General features: G+C 37.9%; 1 protein-coding gene across 1 annotated transcript; it reads left to right on the top strand.

The window, feature by feature from the left end:
* Nucleotides 1-4,194: 4,194 nt before the first annotated feature.
* LOC306886383 (bone morphogenetic protein 4-like) lies at nucleotides 4,195-13,276 on the top strand. Its single transcript, XM_079443434.1, has 4 exons — nucleotides 4,195-4,485; nucleotides 7,781-7,903; nucleotides 9,347-9,702; nucleotides 12,337-13,276. The coding sequence occupies exons 3-4, from the start codon at nucleotides 9,354-9,356 to the stop codon at nucleotides 13,188-13,190; spliced, it is 1,203 nt and encodes a 400-aa protein (XP_079299560.1). The 5' UTR covers nucleotides 4,195-4,485; nucleotides 7,781-7,903; nucleotides 9,347-9,353; the 3' UTR covers nucleotides 13,191-13,276.
* The last annotated feature ends 3,452 nt before the right edge of the window (nucleotides 13,277-16,728 follow it).

Here is a 16,728-nt window from a genome sequence, read left to right as displayed (position 1 = left end):
AGCCAAAGATCTGAGAACAATCCCTGTTTGCTGGGGAAATTTTCATAAAATTTGATACAATTGCTGTAACTATTGCCTTTCTTATTGCTTTATTAGTCCACTACAATGAGTAATCCTTTGCGTTTAGTTTGGATTATGTGTACAAGCATAAGTTTTGAGCTGAAAATATATTAAATGTAATAGTCAAATGAAGCATTTTCTTATAAATCAAACAGTTTCCAAAATAATTTGAAAGTCTTTCACATACCTCTGGGTTACAGTGCCAACAGTGATGATTGCTTGCAAGTGTCAATACGTCCTCTTAGATTAAAGGAGTATTCTCAAGTGCTGGCCCATCTTCTGATAAAAAAAGCTTTTAAATCTTTCAGGAAATTTCCCCTTTGTGACCTCCGGTGGTCCAACAGGTACTGCAGCACTCAGGAAAAGGTCTGGACAATGTTGCGGCAAGAGTGTCTTCCAACACTTACAAAGCAAACTAAAAAAAGGTCTGGGGTCCAACACACTTCAGCAAGCAACTCTGATAAGTCCATGCACACATCTTCTGCCCAGCTGTCATGGAGGAAGAGAGATAGCCATGTTTGTGTTTGAGAGAGAGAGACACATCTGGCTTTATGGGCGTTTGACAGTCACAAAAGATTCAAGACATTAGGTGAAGACACAATTAAGACATGCTTAGATTTTTGCTTAAAAGGCCTGAACACAGAGCCTATCACAGATATATACATATATACATGTACATTCAGACACACACAACACTACAAGGAGTAGCTCGCTCTGGAACCACTTCTTTCCGCTACGGATTCAAATCTTATACTGATAAGCCCAATCCCAATTACTAATTTGAAAACGTTATTTACAACTAGTCACAGAGGAACACTGAGTTGCTTCTTTTAAGTTAAAAGCTTATTAGTTATGTAGAGTATTATGAGAGATAGACTGAGCGAGTGTGATTACCTGCAACTGATACACAACATTCATTCTTCAGCTCAATCTCATATTCAGAATCAAACATTAGTTTGAATGTCCGCTGAAGAAAGCGATATCTTTGTCATACTATCCTTTCATCTATTAAGGGTGATTTCCGATGACAGCGCTGCAAGGTGTTGTTGAAAGTGAAAAATTATGTTTACAACCTTGCTTCAGTCCCTTTCAATATAAAAGGCTTTGCTACTGACTCATAAAGACAGTCTCTTAACACCATCTAATGGTGGAACAATGTAATAAAAATCATCTAACACAAACCGTTTCTCAATACCAAATATTATTATTATTATGATAATACTACTGTTTATATAAAATATTACTTATTGAACAATAATATTTAATGAACTACAATTAGCCATTAAAATAAAAGCAGCTAAGCAATTCAGTCAAAAGTACAAAGGCAGCGCTCTGATATAACATTAAAATTATGTAAAAATGTAAAGTTTAACACTTCGCCCTCAGACAAAACTATTTGCTCGGGAAGAAATAATAGATTAACGAGTGACCACAGAATGCCTGTTTATATACAAAAATGCTCCTGAGCTCACATCACGTCAACTTTGCAAGTTTTGAACAGTTGTTCAAAAATACGTCCCCTGAATTATAGGGTTGAGGTCTTATCAGTGACAAATTTGTTTTGACTATTTTCGCAGTATGCTTTTGGAAGGTCTTAATTTTTCTTGTAGTCAAAAGCAGTCAACATGTTTGCTTTGCTACATGGATGTAGTGCAACACGTCTCACAATATTGACATATGTCGCCCCAGTATCAGAATATCTGAAGTCCTTTATGTTTACCTCTTTTCCATGCCTTGTCAAAATGGAAGATTAAAAGTGTTTGTCCTGATCCTAAAGCCCTTGAACATGCCATACAACTTGTAAACTTTAAAAGGAGTGGGCTGCATTAGTGGGGTTTAGGATGAGCCTATACTATGGCACATACCATTACAGATGCTGGAAGATCTTCAGGAATGCTGCAGTAAGAGAAGCTGGACTAGCGAAGGTGTTATTTGATCAGTCATCAGGGTGCGTGTCTGCACTAGCAAGTGCCTTATAGCTGCTGAGCAGGAGAGAAGATGAGAGAAAAGGTGGGCTAGGACACTAAGCAGGGGTCTCTGTTTGAAGTCTGTGATTATGGACTGCTGTTCATAGGTGAGTGTCATTAACCAGTCCTGGTCCAGACCAATACAACAATACCTTCCATGCACTTCCCACAGGAGGGAACCCCACTGATTTTGTGAGGAGAAATCAGGAAGACATCTTTTTGCGCACAACTGTCTACTGCACTGTCTATTTTGATATTACAGGAACATTTTGGGTTCACTTCAAATTTAGCTCAATCCGCAGCATATGTCACAATGTGCAATAACACAAAAAATCCATCTGTACTTAAAAATAAGCAAAAGGCTACAATGATGCACTTACAATGGAAGTCAATAGGGGACAGTTTCTGGAGCATTTGAAGCAGAAACATTAAGCTCATAATTTTATAAAAACACCTACTCTAATTTTTCTATTTTAAAGCTGTTTTCATCTGTCACTGTTGTAAGTGCCTCATTATAACTTACACTGTAAAAAAAAAAAAAAATCCACAGAAAAATGGAAAGGTACTGCTATAGATATGCTAGATATTTCATTTAACCTAAAATAAAATAAAATAAATAAAATGTTTGTTTTGTTTTGTTTTTTTCAATATCAACATTGTTACAAGTCTTTTAAACTTGTAAAAAAATTGACATTGGTTGGGTCATTAAAAGTGCCTTTTCACACCAAAATGGACAAAGATGTTCAAAAATAAGAACAAGGGCTTAGTGACGTCAGCTGAAGTTGAAAGTGATTTCAGAAGAAAGGCAGGTTATTTTGAATAAAGATAAACACGAATCTTGCACAGATAAGTCCAGGAATTTGTATTTAAAAGTCAACAATGTCAAATTGGAATTTTGATTTCATGTTTACTTTCCATCCAAAATGTTTCTCCAAACGTGTGATGATATTTCCTTTACTAAAGAAGCAGAAGGTGGGTTTGGGGGAGGGTGGCACGTTATCGCCTTGTGACTCAAAGCACTTGAGCCAGACAGGTAAATAATATGGTAATGTGGGTGTCTGCGAGTGCTTCTTCAAACACTGGGGGTTAATTGTTATTATAGGGGCAGGAGGTCAAACGCAGAAGGCTTCCGGGCTTGGTGAAATACATTAATAGGAAACATTCACTGATCTCATCACAACGTGACAGTGCTCACTACACAGTGATTTCAACAAGTTATTAGGCTTGAAAATTTTGAATATTATGACTTTATTTCAGTCAACATCCCTTTAATGTGCACTTATGTGAGAGTAATGTGAAGAGACTCCTGCTGTCCAGCTAACAAAAATATGTATTCTAAAAAAGGTTTTTCTAATATAAATAAAAATTCTAAAAATAATTATAAAAATACTATCTCAAAAAGTTATCTGAACATTCAAGTTCCATGGACAACATGTCCATTTAAAAAAAAAAATGTTTTAAAGACATTTTTGGGGTTATGCAAAATTCAAGGAAACGTTCAATTTTTAAATTTATGCACATAATGGGAACATTATTTTTGAACGTTCTCTGAACATTCAGAAAAAAAGTAACATTTAAAAAACTTTAGATGAATGTATAAAAAATTATATGAACAGTTTTATTCTTTGCTAATATTTAGAGAACTTTGACAGAACCTTGCCAAAATGTTTGCTGGGTTTCCACAAAGACAGTTTATTAGTTTGTTTGTTTAGCTCGCTATAAAAAACATCTATCAAACCTGATCTGAAGAACGTTTGAACAATTTGTGCAATAAACTATCCCATTATACAGTCCTAATTATGCTCTTTTTGAACCTGTGGCGCTGCAGAGAACCATACAGAGGAACATTTACTTTTGAGAGTAGCTCGGTTTTGGTTTAACCTTATTACTTAGTTTATTCTTCTGTGACTCAAACATCTTTTCCTTCTCTACGCAAGTGTGGTCAACCCATGTGATGACATCCCTGGAAGAAGGAAGAAGAAAAAAAAAACATTTAATAGATTGCATGTGCTTGCCAGCGCGCTGATTATACACTCCAGAAGAAGATATCGCAGTATCCATCCACAGCGTGGTGTTGCAGTGCATGCATGCAGAGAAGGAAACAGATCTCATGTGTTTGCGTTCTCTGGGGTTTATCTGAGGTGTTGGGTGAAGTGCGGTGGGTTGAGAGAGTAGGGGAGGAGGCACAGGGTGAACTTCACAGGGCGGTCACATAAAAATTGCCTGGAGAACTGGATGAGGGATCAGTCGGTGATGTTCTCCGTGCTCGACTATTCCTGGTTGGAGCTACAGAGATCCGCGTTCTCATTGGACTCGGCTGCTTTCTTCTACGTGATGCGGAACTAATGATCGAAACAGTCGCTTCAGGCTTGGACTTTTGCTACGTGAGGTGAACTCCTTTCAAAACTCCGTTTTACCGTCTTCTTATCCAGGAGTACCGTGCGCATCTCTACCAATGGTGAGTTGGCATGTCACTATGCATGGTTCTTCGATATGGTCATAACAAGAAGTGATTTACGGCCGTATCAGAGGCATGCGCAATTATTTAGACCCGATAACAAGCGCTTTGGCCATTTTGCGCGTAAATGGGAATCTTTTACGCCCTGTGTTCTCTGAAGGCGACGCGACTAACTAGAACGCTCCCATTATATTCCTCAAACCTGCCTTCACGTCTCCAGACGCAAATATTATAATCAACAAAGCTGTGCACACCGAATACGGGAGCGTTCAGTATTGGGGGGAACTGGGAATTTTACACCGGATTTAATATTTTAGTCTATGCTGACCGGATAGCTGAAAAGTTTTAATGTTTTTTTGCCTGTTTAGAACCACCAACGCATTGCTCCGGCACCTGACCGCGCACTCAGGAACCCAGCCGAGTGGATGAGCGCTTCCACATCTGCTCCTAATGTACCAGTATGACATTTCATTCGGACAGAATTGACATTCTGTGTTAATGTGGTGGCTAATAGGCTACTACGTTGGTATAGTTTTATTTGGATTAGCCTACGTGGCCTAAATCATGACGGTGGTACGTATCAAGATTCACTTTTATATGAGTTTTTGGAAACTACAACCAAATTCTACATTCTGCGTGCGTGCTCCGAATCTCTGGTTTCTGCGTAGAACGTAAACCGGTTTCAAATGCAATTCTAACGCATTCCTAACTCAAGTATACACTGGTTTACGCAGCGTTTATGGTGTCATTCTAAGTTAGCTTTAAAACAATAGCTGTGTCCTTCATTTGATTTAATAAGTTAAGAGAAACCGGTCTCCAGTGCAACTGAGCAAGTACATTTGACCTCCACGAATGTTTTGAAGACTCCTACTTTGTCTGAAATGAGTTGTAGTGAAGAATGATGGCACTCAGTCAAGCATAAGAACACGCTGAAAGGGTTTATGAGGTACATTATGACATAAAGAGACACAACCCATGAGTAACTTGGCAGGGATGTTTATCTTTAGTTCAAGGAGGTGGAAAGCGAAAAAAAGGAAGAATCTATATATTGTCTAAATATCTTTTCATACCACATAGCCTACTTGTTAAAAAGTAAACTGTTGCAAGAGCTGTCCTCAAATAGTCCACTGATGATTACAGATCAACAGATGTTGTCTAGACTAGAGCAGAGGTCATGAGCCTTTTTCAGGCCAAGAAAATGGTTCTTGATTAATGTACTTATATACTGTATTTGCATGGTTTGGTATGATATTCAAAACTATTAAAAATCATTGCTTTTGATAGATGGAGGACTTGTGCATTGCAAGGGAGGGACAGTGACACAATTAGATGAAAACTTTGCATTGTTATCTTTAACTTAATATAGTCATTCATTTAAATGCATATTTCTGTTGTTTTGTTGTTGTTTTTCATGCAAATTAGTTTGAGATCAAACAGTAATAATTTGGAGGACCCTGGTCTAGAGATTGTGTCAGTGCAATACAGATTCTGTATTTTACATGTGCATGAACTTTAGAAATTGCACTGCAGGCTACAGGCTGCTTTCCTTAAGCTGTCTCGTTTTCCAAATGGACAGAATGCTGCTTGGATCTCCAGATTTGATTTCTGAATTAAACTTGTCAGAGGTTAGATCCTAAAACTGGCTGCTCATATTGTCTGTTACTGTGGTAACTTACTCCCCCATACACATCTGAAGAACCATGTGCATAACCTAATCTCATTAAGCAGGGTTAGGGTAGAGCAAAGTCGAGCGCTGTGAGCTTTAAACGACTCTGCCAAATTAAAGGAAGCAAACTGCACTATAAAACCCACTCTGCACAAAAGCACATGCATTGCACTCCATCTTCAAACAGGGATTCTGTAAATATTTAGGGCAGTATCTGTAGGCTTTTAAACAAGTGTAGGTGGTCTGAAGAAACCAATTGTTTGTGCTTTGCTACATGTCTTCTGGCATGGATGATCAAAGTCTTTTAGTTACACTCATTTTTATGGTTTGCTCTCGACATAATGAACTGTTTGAATAGATGAACAGATTTTATGAATCTAAAAACCACTGGCCTTCTGTTAAGAATCTAACACTGTGTTTCGGTAGATCAGTCAAGAATCACCACGCAAGCCACGCTAGTATAACAACTGTGAAGACGTAGAGAGAGAAATAACTCTCATGACCACACACACACACACGGTGTTCTTGTTAAAATGCATCATTCCTGTTGTAATGGTTGGACTTGCTCCAGCGTAACTAAGTCCAAGAAATGACAAAATGCATGCATTGCTACACTCAACTATTGAGTTCAGCTGTGGATTCAGTGATGACGTTGTTTTCTGAGACCTTTCACAAAGCACTTGTGATTGTTATTAGTGCAGTTACTCTGTTCTCAAATGAATCGTTGAAAATCTCATTTGTGACCCTGGACCACAAAACCAGCCTTAAGTGTCCAATTAAAGATTTATACATCATCTGAAAGCTAAATAAATAATCTTTCCATTGATGTATGGTTTGTTAGGATAGGACAATATTTGGTTGAGATACAACTATTAGAAAATCTGGAATCAGAGGGTGCAAAAAAATCTAAATATTGAGAAAATCGCCTTTAAAGTTGTTCAAATTAAGTTCTTAGCAATGCATATTACTAATCAAAAATGAAGTTTTGATATATTTACAGTAGGAAATTTGCAAAATATCTTCATGGAACACGATCTTTACTTAATATCCTAATGATTTTTGCCATAAAAGAAAAATCGCTAATTTTGACCCATGCAATGTATTTTTGGCTATTGCTACAAATATACCTGTGCTACTTAAGACTGGTTTTGTGCTCCAGGGTCACATTTGTGGAGTTGCATGGTGGTTGCAATTAAGATATCTCTTAAATCCATTCTGCTTTTGGCGCAAATTGGATAGCTACGTATTTGGATGTTATGGGTTCAAACAAATCACGAAGGTGTAGGACCAGGACGGTGCCGCTTGTATGGCCAGTCTGGGTTGGGGGATTTTTAAAGACTCTTTAGGAAGGATTTTTAAAAGACCATCAATAAAAGAGGTAGTCTGAGATCCCTTTGTTGACAAATGAACCTCTATTCGTATGTAAATTGAATTGCCATCTTTTCAGGTGTTCACACCTGACAGTCTTGCGCAACACGTTATCTTTGCTCATTTACATGTAGCATTTTAGTTGCTTTAAGGGGTCTGTCTGGCCCAAACTTGCATTTTGGTTTTAGTGAAATCATGTCATGCTTATTCTGAAATGGGATTACATGAGATATTAATGGCAAATATATCCTTGTATTTCAGGAAAGGAATCTCACAGCAGTTCTTAAACCGCCTTCCAGGACCACATAACATTCACTTGAGGAACTCGTCCTGTACCAACTCTCGACAAACATGGACTGTTTTCCCATGCTTTATTTTCTGTCGGTAAGTGGACCACGCCTATCCAGTCCTAACCGTGTGATGAGGTTGCTACATCTTTGGGGCAAATTAAAAGGCTTAGTCATTCTTTATGAAAACAGTGGTCAAAAAGGAGTTTTGCCTTAAGCTTTTTATGTTGTGGTGCAAGCACTTGAAAATTGTAGGTTGCTGTCCTTGTTTGACATCGGTTTTGACTACCAAACTGTTGTTTGGTTCGGCCCTTAAAGGGATACTTATCCCCAAAAATGAAAATTATATCATCATTTACGCACACTGTCACTCCAAACCATTACAAAATGCCTTTTGTGGAACACAGAAGAAGATATTTTGGAAAATGTGTTTTTGTGTGTGTGTCCATACACTCTTAAAACTAAAGGTTCTCTTTGGCATCTATGGTTGCATGGAGAACATCTATGGAAGCTTTCCATTGCACAAAAGTTCTTTATAGTGGAAAAATAAATTAAAATATTAAAATGTTCTTCACACTAAGAACAAAAATGCTTTATTAAGACCTGATCACTGAAAAGTTATTTGGGGAACCAAAAATATAAGTCAGTGGAGTCCAAAGGAAGTCATACAGAGTTGAAATGACATGAGAGTGGGTAAAAGATGACAAAATTTTATAATTTATTTTGGCAAATGACCCCCAAAACTACTAACCTTTGTTAATTTGTATGGCAGTTATCTGGATCTAAAACATACTCTACGCAAATCCAAACACTTCTACACTGTTAGTATATACTGTAAAGTAATCAAAAATTATTGGAGAACATTTGACAAGAAAATCAGTCATCAAAGTGTAACATCATGCCAATTCTTTGTAATTAGTTGTGAAATTAATGCCATTTACTAGAGTCAAAATTGTTACTCCACAAAATTTTCTTTCAATTTTCAGACAATTATTTTCTTTAAGTTTAATGTGTTACTTGCCACTTCTTTGTAATAATTTGTGAAATTTGTAAGCAATTTCAGAGTGAAATCCTACATAATTTTTTTTTCTTCCAGTATAGCTATAGTAAGCTCAGTTTTGTGTCTTGTTGCATTCTGAAACATGTCAGATGCATTTCTTGTACTTTTAGTTCAACTACTGTCTCGGTGAAGCAACACTTTGAAGGGAATGTTGCTGAGAATATTAGTAGAAGTAAAAACGATCGTAACAAGCTACTTGAATAATAACGCATATAGTGTAATGACGCAGACATTTGAAGGAAACCTTGTCTTCCCCTTGAGTACGGAGGTCTGTTACAGGACCACATATTTGCAAATCATTGACCAAGCATTCTGCCTTCGAGAACTTGCATGAAGTATGTTTCTGACCTAAATGTCAATGACATTTTAACAGTATTCAGTTTAATTATTGAAAGCAAGGTGACAATGGGGAGTCAAACATCTTTCATTGAAGTCTTGCTTTTCTCTTCTGCTTCCTGAAATTTCCCACCTGCCCACCAGAGACATCATGATTCCTGGTAATCGAATGCTGATGGTCATTTTATTATTCCAAGTCCTACTGGGAGAGAGCAGCTATGCTAGTCTAATATCCGAGGAAGGGAAGAAGAAAGCGTCGGCTCAGCACCTGGGTCAGAGTCATGAACTGCTGCGGGACTTTGAAGCCACACTGCTGCACATGTTTGGGCTGCAGAGGCGACCGCGACCCAGCTACTCGGCTGTCGTGCCCCAGTATCTGCTGGACCTGTATCGCCTGCAGTCAGGGGAGGCCGAAGAGGCCGGAGCCCACGACGTGAGCTTCGACTATCCTGAAAGGTCCACGAGTCGAGCAAACACTGTGAGAGGATTCCATCATGAAGGTAAGACAGCAGAGATGATGGCACTTGACAAATGCAGACTCAACCCAACATTTAAAAAGTCTCTGCACCACCACACTTTGTCATGTGGATCCTGTCGAGGGACTTTCCTCAACATGCAATTATTTTTAATGCTACTCTACAGATTTCTAAATAAACTCCTGTTGCCAGCAATGCAGTCTCTTAGGTGGACAGAATTCCCAGAAGGCTTCAGAAAAACACACATTCAGTATCAAAATGATAGAAGGACATCAGCATAGTTAAACAGTTTATTCTTGTTATTTGACTTTTCTTTTTACCTGCATACTTAAATGAGTCAAGAGTCCAGAGTTTCAGCTACATTGAACAATGGACAAGGAATAAGTGGAGTGGATACCACTGAAAATAAGAGTGCGTTAGAGTCACCAGACATAAACAGGCTGGTCAATATGACCAATGTGATTTTTCTCTTTTTTGTGGCTTTTTACAAGTTAATTTAACTGTAAACAAAAGCTAAATTAGTCTGAATGTCATTGGTGGGTCACTAATTGTCCCGCTTCCAAACTCTCACTTCTATACACTCCAAAAAAAAAAAAAAAAAATGCAGCTATTACCTAAGTAAACACTTCTGAAAGAAAAGGGCATATTTGGCATTCAGTTTGTGAAATAATCAGAGTACAGCAAACATTACAGCATAAACATGCTATGAATGCAAAGCAGGAGTTTTTGAAACCCCAGATGGTTATATTAATGAACTTTAGTTAATTTTAATTAATGTAATAACACTACATTTCTCTCTTGTAAAACTACCTGAAACTACTGCCTACTTGGTTACTTTATTGATAAATATTACTGTTAAAAAAGACAACTGGATGAGAGTGAGCATATAAGGCATAATACTGAGTTAGACAGTCATTATCACAAAATTAACCCAAATAGGGTGATCAGCAACATGAGGCATGTTAATGTATGGATCAATACTAAATGAATAAATATGTGAATAGTAAATGATTTAAAATATTTGAGAACAATCTTACAGATTCTGTTAAGAGGAAGTAATCCACTACAGTGCTAAAAAATAATTAATCTAGAGACAAGACAAACATTGCAGCAATATTATTACAAGATTGATATCTGTATAAATTTAAGTTACTTGACTTCCTCTCTCATGCAACTCTGTGAGTCTTCTACCAGATTCTCATTCTTCTCCTGAGACTCCTGAGTTTATATCCATCTGTTCAATAAAGTAATTCTGAAGTCAAAATGAGTGATATGAGAGACATAAAATGACCTGGATGAGGGATCCAGTTTTATTCTAGACAGCAATTCTGATTTGACTGCCATGACTGACCAATCAAAAGCAACTAAGAGCCGTGTAATATAGAAAGAGTGAAGTAACCGGAATTAATATGAAATGTTTTCCAACATTGGTAATATTGCTTGAAAATCTGTAGGTTGAGCATCAGTGCATTAGCATGTATTACTGTGCATCGCTACAATGTATTGAATTACATTGTAATTAATGCTTGGTATAATTTCAGTGTAATTATACATTTAAGTACCGAGTTATATTAATGGACTACATGTACTTACTGTATGGTTAGGTTTTGGAAAAGTACAACAGCTCCCCCCAACCTAGCACCCGTCTAGTGGTTGGCATAGGGTTACTTGCATGTAATTATGCAGAATAAAGTGTTAATATACTTACTATTATATGTAACATGTAACACCTTCATGTAACACTTCAAAAAAACTAAAACGACTGTGTCATTTATTCAAAGAGCATTTTAATCAAATAAACGAAAATCATGGATTCTGGTTTAAACCATGTTTGTTCAGTTCAGTTTTCTTTGAACATTCCTCAGAAAATTAAAAGAAACAATTTTGTTTAAATAGTATTTTAGTGTTGATGTGCAGATCACATAATGACTAGATTTACTGACTGCAAGAAATTGTGGGGTTTTTATCTTTTTATTTCTGGTGTTTTTTGTGTACGTGTGTTAATGCATATTTAAAAAAAACACCACAATAAACATCAGTCTTTTGAGTTATTCATTTATATAGTAAGTAAACTAAAATAAACATTGACTAAGAAAATTCTAGCTATAGCACATTATACCTAATTTAGTTTTTGTTTTAGTGCTGTCAAACGATTAATCGCGATTAATTAGATTTTTGGTTTACATTATATTTATTATGTATATATAAATACACACACGTGCATGTATACATTTAAGAAAAATATGTTACGTTTATATATTAAATATATTAATATATGATATAATTTATATGAATATAAATATATACATGCAATTACATGTTAATATTTTCTAAATATATACTGTATGTTTGTGTCTTTATATATATATATATATATATATATATATATACAGTACAAACACATATATTATGTAAACAAAAACTTTTATTTTGGACACGATTAATCATTTGACAGCACTATTTTGTTTATATAAAATCTAAATGTAAGGTTTGAACCAAACCATTAATAGAATTTGAGAAAACTGATACATTTGAGTATTTTTTGATCACAGTTAGGACGCCTAATAAGAATTTGCTACTGTATCGTTTCAAAAACTGGTTCATGGTAGTATATCTTCTACCAGTTTCTTGAGCTGTCCTCTGATTTTCCTCCTCTAGAGCACATGGAAGAGCTGCAGTCAGACAGCTCACCGGAGACTCCTCTGCGCTTCGTCTTCAATCTCAGCAGCATCCCAGAGGAGGAACTCATTTCTACAGCAGAGCTTCGTATCTACAGGCAACAGTTAGATGATGCAATCTCAGATCCCCAACCCACGGGAGACGACGGTCTCCACCGGATAAACATATACGAGGTGCTCAAGACCCTGCGGGCCGGGCAGCTCATCACGCAGCTGCTGGACACTCGACTGGTGTGCCACAACACGACCCGATGGGAGAGCTTCGATGTGAGTCCAGCCGTGATGCGCTGGACCCAAGACAAGAGCTTCAATCACGGCCTGGCCGTAGAGGTGGTGCCCCTGAACCCAACCTCGCGTCACCGGGGACGCCACGTCCGCGTCAGCCGCTCCTTGCATCCGCTCCCAGACGCAGACTGGAGCCAGCTTCGCCCGCTGCTGGTCACGTTTGGGCACGACGGCAAAAGTCACCCACTGACGCGGCGAGCGAAGCGCAGCCCGAAGCAAAGAGGTCGCAAGCGCAACCGAAACTGCCGGCGGCACGCGCTTTACGTGGACTTCAGTGACGTGGGCTGGAACGACTGGATCGTGGCGCCGCCCGGGTATCAGGCGTATTACTGTCACGGGGAGTGTCCGTTCCCTTTGGCTGATCACCTGAACTCCACCAATCACGCTATTGTGCAGACACTGGTGAACTCTGTAAATACCAATATTCCCAAGGCCTGCTGCGTTCCCACCGAGCTCAGTGCAATCTCCATGCTCTACCTGGACGAGACGGACAGGGTGGTGCTGAAAAACTATCAGGAGATGGTGGTGGAGGGATGTGGCTGCCGCTGACCGGGCCGCTGCTACACCCTGGACACTTATTTATAACGTCCGTGTTGAGATGTGTGTTTCTTGTCTCCTCGATCGTATATTTTGACAAAAAAGTATATATATATATATATATATTTATATCAACATAATTAAAAAAAAATAAAACAAAAGTGTCCTTATTTTAATTATAATTCAGCTGTACAGCTTTTCATAATGTATATCGGACTGTATAAGGGTTTTTCTATGAGCTAGAAGAATTAGCCACTAAAAAGTTTATTTACTGGTAGTATTTATTTCTTTAATACAATATACATTCACCAAATGCGTAGCCAAGCGACCCCCTCAGAAAGCATTGTTTGTGTACTTAAAATAGAGCACTGTGTGAAATGCTAGGAAAACTGATTTTCTTGCTATATCAGACGAAGAGATCAGATGTGTATTGATGTGCATCAGCATGTGATTTACATGTTCCCAAAATAACTTTGTTGTTAAATAAATTGTGAAACATTCCAACAACAACGTGAGATTAATAAAAGGCAGTGTGACGCTCTGTTTAAAGAACAAAATCATGATATACAGTACTGTAGTGTGTGTGTGTGTGTGTGTGTACAGTTATGTATTAATATCAGCTTGCTCATTTTGTGAATTATTCACTGCCTAATGCTGAAAATCTTAGCCTATTTTCAAGCCTCTACTCTGTGTTTGTCCTAAAATAGCACACTTTTAAAATAATATTGTTTATTAAGCTGATAATCACAAAAGTTTTATACATACATAGGATTGTAGTGAAGAAGGAATGTTTTATGTTATATATGCTATTTGATATCTATAACCTAATGAAAAAGAAAAACATTTTCTTGTATAGATTGATGTCCAAATATGTAAACAAATACCTATTTTATTACATTTGCAGAGAGAGTGTTTTAAAAAGTTTCATTTTGGTAATTAATATTTCAATTAATCACTTAGAATCAAGTAACAATACAATACATGCGAAAAGCCATTAAGCCTGTCAAGAACATGTCTGCTAATAACAATTAAGCACAATTTACATCCCACTTCTCATTATTTTAATGCAATATATATATATATATAAATGATTATACATTACAGAATTCATTCACTAATCAGAATTACAACTGTGAATAAAAAACAAAACAAAACAGCAGTAAGAATTTGTTGGGAGACGTAGTATGTAAATAATGCCACCATACAAAAAAAAAAAAAAAAAAACTCTTCACAAATTTTATACCTACACATTTAATTTTGGGGTGAAGTGTAACAAGGACGCACATTTGAAAAACAATGCAGAAAAACGAGCTGCCAGACTCGATCAGTGGCATATCAGTGAAGTGGGAAGTGAATTAACACACCTCTTCTCACCTCAAACACTAAAGCTATGAATAGCCTACTGATAATGCGTTAATGACAGCTGAAGGCATTTAGACTAGATTCTGTGAAGATAAAGTATGCATACCAAAGAAATCACGTTGATGAGTATTATTATTATTATTCTGTTATATATTGATATGTTGTCTTTATATGATTGAACAGCAGAGGTCTGCACAGCAATAAACAAACAAACAAAAATGCTTAAGAGTTACATGTTAAGTAGGCTACATAAAGCAGGCCGGAGAGTGAATGCATGATCATACCTACAAGACCCGTCGAGTCCAGCAGACGCAGCTTCACGGCAGTCCTCATCCAGGTGCGTCTGTGATCCGCACAATAGCGGCTAGACTGCGTGACTCTGAATGGGAGAGACACTTGCGTGGATCTGGCGACACGGCGCTGCGCACGTCGAGACGCGACGCGACAACAAATCAAAGGTGAGACGATGTGTCTCCATCAGCAGACTGAATACAGACGCCTGTCAGGCTCGACATCTCTCGTTTACTGCCCTATTCCACGATAACACCAACGGAAGCCCTTTGAACTGTCAATAAGCGTCGTTTGGCATCATTGTCCGATCATCTTTCAGTCTTTTGTTTGTGTTTAAGGGCTTGCATCGATCAAATCCTCTGGTGCTACCTACAGCTTGCGTGAATATACTTGGAATATATCATAACTTGTATTCAGTCTTTATGGGGTCCAATAAGAATCTCCAAGAATGACTAAAGAAGTGAAATGCCTTTTCATTTTTATTTGATTAGTTCCGAAGCATATTGTGTAGGCTAATTGTTATACTGGACATTTCCTTTAGGATTCTAGGAATGCTTCCAATTTATAATGGAATTTATAATACTTATTCGATAACTCTTTTATTTCCTATATAGTTTTATGTATAGCTATACTTCATTTTTTAAGATTAACTGTTTTTTCCAAGACATTGTTAAATTTCAGTGTTTCCTGTCTATGCAAAGATTTGATTTCAAAAACAGTAACATAGCTAATAAAATATTTCTTGTTATGATTTTAATATGTATTTAAATCTCAAAGTAAGTCTGATTTTTATGGCTGTGCTTCAAAGGGGACATCTTCTACAAGTTGAATTTTTTTTTTTTAAACATTCAAAACATTTTCATGCACTGTTTCCTGAGATGACCCATTTACAGCGATTAACATGTAAGAGAAGCAGCATCACATCTAATCTTTGAAGAGAAAAAAAGCTCACAACATTTGTCTTCTCTCTTTGCAAAGGTTTAGTCAAATTACCTCAGCCTGGAGGTACACGTTTCCTTTGAAGACTATATCAGACACAGGTTTGTCAGATGAGGGAAGGTAGGAATTTCATTTTGAAGTGGCTTAGGGCAGAGGCTGAGCTTTTCCAAGTTTTCTTGGAGCAGATGCACATGGACTGGCCTCCCTCCATCAAGATAACATCACTCATATCGCACCAGACCCTCGCAGAAAGATGCACAGAATCACCTGCTGCTGTTACATCAAAATAGCCAACAACTTGGGTGCAATCTTTGAAAGGAGCTTTTTGAAAATGTCTAATTGTACACGTTGATTTGTACTCAATGATTCCACACAAAGAGTCTCATCTAATGGGTCTCTTTATGTGTGCATTAAGGACGTTATGGTAGCTGGTTCAGATGGAATTGAGGAAGTCGTGGCCTAATGGTTAAAGAGTCGGCCTCGTAATCCAAAGGTTGCAGGTTCGAGTCTCGGGCCGGCAGGGATTGTAGGTGGGGGGAGTGAATGTCCAGCGCTCTCTCCACCCTCAATACCACGACTGAGCTGCCCTTGAGCAAGGCACCGAACCCCCAACTGCTCCCCAGGCGCCGCAGCATAAATGGCTGCCCACTGCTCCGGGTGTGTGTTCACGGTGTGTGTGTGTGTTCACTGCTGTGTGTGTGTGTGTGTGTGTGTGCACGTTGGATGGGTTAAATGCAGAGCACGAATTCCGAGTATGGGTCACCATACTTGGCAGTATGTCACTTCACAGATGAAGTAGGTTTGTTGTTGAGCAGGAGGTTTCTCTCTGTGCGGTCCGCAGGTCGGACTTGTTTCATCATGCATCCTTGCAGCAGCTCTTACTAAGCAGTGGATGTGTGGCTTGTTTTGATGGCAGGGGATCAGTTGGCTAATAACGGCTGATGTCAGTGCAGGTGGA

Source organism: Barbus barbus (genome assembly GCF_936440315.1).
Source record: "Barbus barbus genome assembly, chromosome: 20".
NCBI lineage: Eukaryota > Metazoa > Chordata > Actinopteri > Cypriniformes > Cyprinidae > Barbus > Barbus barbus.
This window is presented reverse-complemented; position numbering and strand designations above follow the sequence as displayed.

Excerpts from the sequence above, each read along its gene's own strand:
- LOC306886383 (XM_079443434.1), top strand. The coding sequence starts at position 9,354 with ATGATTCCTGGTAATCGAATGCTGATGGTCATTTTATTATTCCAAGTC. Across the intron at positions 9,703-12,336 it reads GAGAGGATTCCATCATGAAG|AGCACATGGAAGAGCTGCAG; the intron begins GTAAGACAGCAG and ends TTCCTCCTCTAG.